The sequence below is a fragment of the Lactuca serriola genome, chromosome 2, assembly GCF_051521515.1.
Source record: "Lactuca serriola cultivar US96UC23 chromosome 2, Lser_US96UC23_V15, whole genome shotgun sequence".
Taxonomy (NCBI): Eukaryota; Viridiplantae; Streptophyta; class Magnoliopsida; order Asterales; family Asteraceae; genus Lactuca; species Lactuca serriola.
Genome location: NC_136409.1, coordinates 61,222,896 through 61,229,962, shown reverse-complemented (window position 1 = coordinate 61,229,962; position 7,067 = coordinate 61,222,896). Strand labels below are relative to the sequence as shown.

At 31.9% G+C, this 7,067-nt stretch overlaps 1 protein-coding gene and 1 long non-coding RNA gene across 2 annotated transcripts; both read left to right on the top strand.

Moving 5' to 3' along the window:
- Positions 1-2,312: 2,312 nt before the first annotated feature.
- Positions 2,313-3,760, top strand: LOC145090314 (uncharacterized). The gene is made up of 4 exons (XR_013701488.1): positions 2,313-2,681; positions 2,813-2,872; positions 3,081-3,126; positions 3,219-3,760. It is a non-coding gene; the product is annotated as an uncharacterized LOC145090314 (long non-coding RNA).
- A 1,328-nt stretch (positions 3,761-5,088) lies between these two features.
- On the top strand, positions 5,089-6,540 carry LOC145086295 ((S)-8-oxocitronellyl enol synthase CYC2-like). The gene is made up of 2 exons (XM_079024048.1): positions 5,089-5,788; positions 5,894-6,540. The coding sequence occupies exons 1-2, from the start codon at positions 5,127-5,129 to the stop codon at positions 6,357-6,359; spliced, it is 1,128 nt and encodes a 375-aa protein (XP_078880174.1). The 5' UTR covers positions 5,089-5,126; the 3' UTR covers positions 6,360-6,540.
- Positions 6,541-7,067: the final 527 nt, after the last annotated feature.

Here is a 7,067-nt window from a genome sequence, read left to right as displayed (position 1 = left end):
ATTCTAAGAAATTTCACTTTTACGAAGTCTAATATTTTTTTTGGAATGACAAATATAACTTACTTCTAATTTACTCTTAATACCACATATGTCACAAACGAGACTTGAACCCTCAATCTTAAGGAGAAAGAGGAACATCTGATACAGTTAGGTGATAAGCCTTTTGGTTATAATATTTTATTTAAAAGTTTGATTTTAAAGTATTCTGAATTCCTAAATAGTGGTGTTTTAAACGATTAAAAAAATTTGTCGTTACATTATATGTTTTTTTCCTTTTTCATAATTTTTTTTTTGCTAACTTACAGACTTACTTCTTCATGACTAATATAAGCATATCAAAACACACATTTCATGAATATATAAGCACATCAAAACAAACATTTCATGAATTGTTGCTAATCTACATACATCCAAATGTACATTTCTACTAATATAAACATATCTCCAAACATGCACTTCATAACGATCTAATAATCTAGGCAGATCAAACATACGTTTCTACTAAAATATTCATATTCAAACACAAATTCATAAATCTTTACTAATCTAAACACATCCAAACATACATTTCTACTAATCTAAGCATATGTTAGAAAAATATGGTTTAGTGGCACTTGGAAATCTGAGAATCGTGATAATCACTTTCAAATCGAAGTATTTGGGTGGTACTCCCAAATCCTCAATTGGATAAGACTCAGATAAAATCAAAGAGAAAGAAAGAGAGAATGAGATGGTATAATTTTCATGAGTACCAGAAAACTGACTAAAAATTGGTTATATACATTCCTTGTCTGAAAAACTGTCAAAACTGCCATATAACAGTTTTTCTCAACAGTCAAAACTGTTATAAATCCGGGTTTGGTATAAGGATTAATGCAAAGTCAAAAACGGGTCACATATTCAAAATTTGGATTTTCTGATGCATTTTTAACACAGCAATATAACCCAAATAAAAAAATTTCGTGCTGACCTGGCAGCTCGATCCCAGCCAGGGGCTCTGCCCCTTGGACCCCGCTCCCAGGGGCGCTGCCCCCGGACCCCCGTTCGTTCAGGGGTTTCGCCCTTAAATGACAGTGTACTTTGATACTTGATCAAACTTAAACAAATGTGTACTCCACACCTTCCTTACTTGTTTAATATTTATCAAGATCATTTTTAGTCAACAAAGTAATCCCATTACACTTAAATAACATTGATGATAACAAATCACCAACAGCATATTCAAGCATACTTTTTATAAATTTATACTAATCTAAACACATCCAAGCATGTATTTATCAAGTTTATAATAATCTAAATACATTTATTACAAAAAGTCTACTAATCAGTAACATAAAACTTAAGGTGTTGGTGGTGGTATATGTTTATGGCCTAAAAAGTCAGTGGTGATGTCGGTCGCTATGGTGGTGTACGTTGGCGGCGATGGTGGCTGCAACTTGGGAGGACGTTGATGAGGTTGGTGACGGTGGAGGAGAGATATTTAGAGAGACATACAAAGCATAAAAAAGAGAAAAGGATGGGAGAAGGTTGTCGAGTGGCTTCCAATGGATTGAATCTTAGTTCTGTTAATCACAAAATGGAGGAGACTTGGAGTTGTTCGTCTCAGGTAGAGAGAGAGAAGAATCTTAGCTTAAGGCTATGAATCGCAGAAAAGAGAAGCAGAAAAGAAGTCTTTTGTTTTAAAGGCAATACCGTTAGGCGCGGTGGGGCATTAACGACCACACTAAAAATGTGGGTAAAGATCGTGTTCTTTTTGGCAACATTAGCGGTGACACCACAAGAGGCCGGTGACATGACATTCAACGCGTCCAACCGAATGTCGCCTTAGTTAGTGGCGGACGCATAACATTTTCGTAGGGGTGGCACTAAATTTTTTTTCCAAATAAATCTATATTAGTAGTGTCACTCGTGTTTTAAGCCGGTGCACCCAATAGAAAAAACATTAAAAAAAAAATTACACTACGTGCCGGTGTCGGAACAGTGGCCCGGGACCCCTGAGGCACCACTAAGGTCCGCCACTGGCCTTAGTGTAGTGCAAGATGTTGATGGAGCGCTTTTTGATCCAATAATAAGATACAAAGATCGTTAATCACAACTATTATTCAAATAATTTTACTCAATTTCAATGTTATTACATAGAAACAGGCCCGGCCCAATCACATGGGCGAGTTGGGCTTAAGCCCAAGGGCATCAAAAAAATAGGGGCATATTTTTTATCCAACAAGTAATAATATACCTATATAATTTTGGCCCAAAAATTAAACCCAATTACTTAATCCAAGAAAAACAACGATCAGGCATCGTATCTGGGGCATCACCGCATCACCGAAATTCTTGAGAGCCAAGTTGAAGAAGCACAATCGTCAAATTGGTTATCCAAAATCTTTGAAAATCGTACTGTGGAAATCGAGGAGTCGCCTCTGCCCTCTCGATAGAACGTTCAAATCGATTGAACTATTTGTTGTGCAGTTTGATCTGGCGATTCCCATTCCTTACTCTCAATTTCTGATTCTATTCTCTCTAAAGCTGATACATTCAATCGATATTTTCAACCTTCCATTTTCTGATTTATGAATACTAAGTTCGATTCCTTTTCAACCTAAATCAAGAGACAACAAACGAAGGGAATGATTTCTAATTTGCCAATTTCTATTCTTTATTCTCATTCACACGATTTTTGGGTTAGTATTTCTTCAATTGACTGCGATTTTTCTAACTTGCTGCCATCAATCATCGCTTCTTAGTTCTTAATATGATTATTGTGATTTGTTATAGGAGTTGCTGACTTGGATTTTTTTTATTTTTTTCATAGAGACAACGAACGAAAGAAGGTGGGGTTTCTGATTTCTCTTCTGCTCTTCAACTGATTAGGGTAAGTTCTCTAATCTCTCCTTTTCTTCAAATGATTTTTTTTTCCGTTTGAACACCAAATATGTTGCATCAATCTATCACATTTTAATATGGTTTTTTATGGTTTGTTTTAGGGGTCAAGAGTTTTTATTCTTACTTGTTGGATTTCATTAGTTAGATTATAATATAAAAAACGTAATTTGCTGCTTTGTTTCTTATACAAATTCCAGCTTCAAATTTTGCTGCTTGGTTTCATATATTTATGGTTTATTTCAGGTATAGTTTCTGATTACTATGGTTTGTTTATGATACAATTTTCTGAAATCATTTTCTAAAGTTTTTGTTCTTGTTTCTGTGATGTGAATCAGGACTTGTTAGGTTGATTTCTGTTTATTTTGAAATCTTATTGTGGATTTCTCGAAATCCACTGCTTTGTATTTTAGTCTCTAAAAAGGTATAGATTTACTTCATTGTAATGTTATTAGTCACTAGTTAAAAATGGATTTGTAGGTGATTTTTGTAGGTTTTGTTTGTATTATTTTTTTGACTATTAAATTTACTACATTTTTTAAATATTTTTTATATATTTGTTTTCTCGATCTACGGTACATATATAAAGGACATAAATTTTTTGTCCCGCTCCGGATAGTAAAAAACATTGGACCGGCCCTGCATAGAAATATTGCATAAAATGCAAAAAGCACTTAAAATTAAGCTCCACTGATCTCATGAAGCTTGATGATTTTGCGCATGGTTTTAGTTGGTGTATTGGGATCATTAGAGGTTTTATAAATTGGTGCGTCGTGCTTTCATCAGAAGACGAAATCACGAAAAGCATTACGAAGGGGATCATATACATTGACATAAATGATTGAATATAAACATGTGGCTATGTAGGAGATATATATTGATGGAAACTAAGCTGGCAATCAGATTTTTAAAATTGACTAATATCAACTCATTTGACTAATAATTCGTATTTTTTGTCATGATAGTTTACTAGGTGTGAAACCCGTGTATTACACGGGTTGATTAAATATATATATATATATATATATATATATATATATATATATATATATATATATATATATATATATATATCAAAGTTTAAATATTAAGAATTTTTTAAAATAAATAGACATATTCTAATGAATAAATAGAACCATTATTAACAAGATCATCCATAATATCAATAACTGTTTTGTCATATTCATTAAATTTATTATCATATTCAATGTATTTTAATATATCATATATATTTTTTAAGATTTTTTGCATTTATTATCACATTAAATATATTTAATACTTTACATATATAAATTTAGTATTATGTGTCATATTAATTGATTTAATTCAAAAAAACCACAAAATGACATGTGGATTTAAATTTAATCAAAAAATTTACAAAATCATATGTGACAAATTTAATGAAAAGATGACATTTGGAAAAATGATCTTCATTTATTAGGATAGAATAGGACAAAAGGAAGTAAGTTATTCAATAAATCATGGACAGGTTGCTTTAAATAACAATTTATCTTTTAACTTTTATATTATATTGATATGGACAGTCTCCAAGTATTTTTATTGATATTAATAAGGTATTTATAACTCTACCAATTTATACGATATATAACAAATGTTATATATCCACCTTTTGTTTCCAATTATAAAAAATGATGACATGACATTTTTATTGTTTTTTTTTAATGATAAACTAACTTAGTGCTAAAATTCATTCTAACTTAGTCCTAAAATTCATTGTTTTAATTAAACATTTTAGTTTAGGTTTCCTTATACATCTAACTTCGTGAAAAAACAACCCCACAAAATCGAAAGGCTTTTTTTCCTTGAGCCCATGTTAAATCAAAACTCGCAAAATTACAAACATAAAGAAACCTATTTTTAATTTATTGTTGCGTTTATTTTTTCAATAGAATAAATCTTTTTTTTAGATCGACGGCAAAGAACAAATAGTAATTTTTTTGATAAAATAGTTCGAGAGCGGACCCATATGAAATTATCAAAATATGCCGCCTAGCATGTTTCCCATGTTTAATTTTATATATCCGTTAGGTATAAATAAAATAAATTGCTTATAAAAATGTTTGCAAGAAGAGATGAAACTAATCTTTTAAATTAATTTTTCATATTTAAATTGACAGAATCACCTTTTTATATGGTCAATCATATAGGTTGAAAGATCTACATCAATTTCCTATATATTTCCCTATTTCTTTTCTCTTTGAGTCACTCAAACTCTCAAATACAAAATGGAGCAAGGAAACCCAATACCACGGGTGGCTCTCGTCGTTGGGGTCACTGGCATGGTGGGTATAACAGTGACCGAGGCCTTGAAGAAGCCATTGACATTAGGTGGTCCTTGGGCGGTCTATGGTGTCTCACGACGGCCCTTACCCACCTGGTTCCCATCTTCCCTCCTAGACAAACACATCATATTGGACACCCTAAACCCTGAAAACACAAACAAAATCCTCTCTCCACTCTCGAACCAAATCACTCATCTGTTCTGGATAGCTATATATGCCAACGAAAGTGAAGATCTAAGCATTTCCATGAAGTCCACTATGCTATGCAATGTTCTTGGTGCTTTGACTTTGTCACCAAACTCGAATCTTAGTCATGTAGCATTGCAAACAGGCACAAAACAATATTTGGGACCGATTTATGATCCTATCCTTTCAAGGCAAATAATCCCTCATGAACCACCATTCAAAGAGGATTACCCTAGATTACAATTTCCAAACTTTTACTATGCTTTGGAAGATATTATATTTTCATACTCAAAATCTTTAACCTATTCTATACACCGCTCTTCCATAATCATTGGCGCATCTTCAAGAAGTTTTTATAACGCACTTCTTACACTCTCTGTGTATGCTCTAGTCTGCAAACATGAAAACTATCCATTCAGGTGTGTGACTACCGATTAGATTAGATTTTTTACATATGCTTTTTAGAAAAGAATGTTTTTAAACCAAGAAACTAATAAATAAACCTAATCATCTAACGTTTGTAGGTACTTGGGCAACAAGTTCACGTGGGGCCATTTTTGTGATGCATCGGATGCTAGAGTACTAGCTGAGCAGCAAATATGGGCTTCAATCACAAACAGTGCTAAGAATCAAGCTTTTAACTGCACAAATGGTGATGTGTTTACATGGAAAATGTTGTGGGGAGTACTTTGTGATGAGTTTAGTGTTGAGTTTGTGCCATTTGATGAGAAACATAAGTTTAGTTATGTGGACTTTATGAAAGACAAAGGACATGTATGGGAAAAAATCGTGGAAGAAAATGGATTGTACAAGACCAAAATGGAGGAGATCACTTGCTTTGGCGCAATGGATGCTGTTTCAAATTTTCAAATTCAACATGTTTGCAGCATGAATAAGAGTCGAGAATTTGGGTTTTTAGGACATGCAAATACACTTGCAAGCATCAAAATGTGGATCAAGAAACTAAGACAAATGAAAATACTTCCGTAATGCATCGATGAAATTCCAACGGATTAGACATTGTAATGTATGTTGGGCTGTAATACATCAAAGATTATATATGTTGATGGTACTTGTATTGGTAAGGACCTACAAAGTAAGTTGTTTCTCATTCCATAAGATTGTATAATTAAATTTAGAGAAATTAAATATATTATTACTTTTATTGCTAGAGATCTTTCTATCCATTTGAAATGATATTAGATGTATTAAAATATTATTAATTGTATTTAAATATGACATATGTCACGATTTTACATGGATAAAAATATAAAAAGAAAATGTAGGATCATATTTAATTTCTTTTAAATTTTTTGTGCTTAGGCACACATATCCAAGGAATAACTACAACTTCAATTTTGAGTGTTTATAAATATAATTTTATTTATTAAAACCTAAATCCCTAAATATTTCAAAAATAGATAAATATAATATATTCATCCCGTAAATCATGGAAACTAATATAATATTGATCATTTCTTTTATCTTGTTCCCTTCTAATTTTACAACAATGATAATAATAGGTTTTCTTTTTTTTTTTTTTTTTTTTTTTTTTGGTAAGGTTTTTGGATATCATATACAGTGGCGGACGCAGAACATTTTCATAGGGGTGACACTAAAAAAAATTTCAAAATAAATCTATATTAGTAGTGTCACTCGTGTCTTAAGCCGTTGCACCCAATAGAAAAAACATTAAAA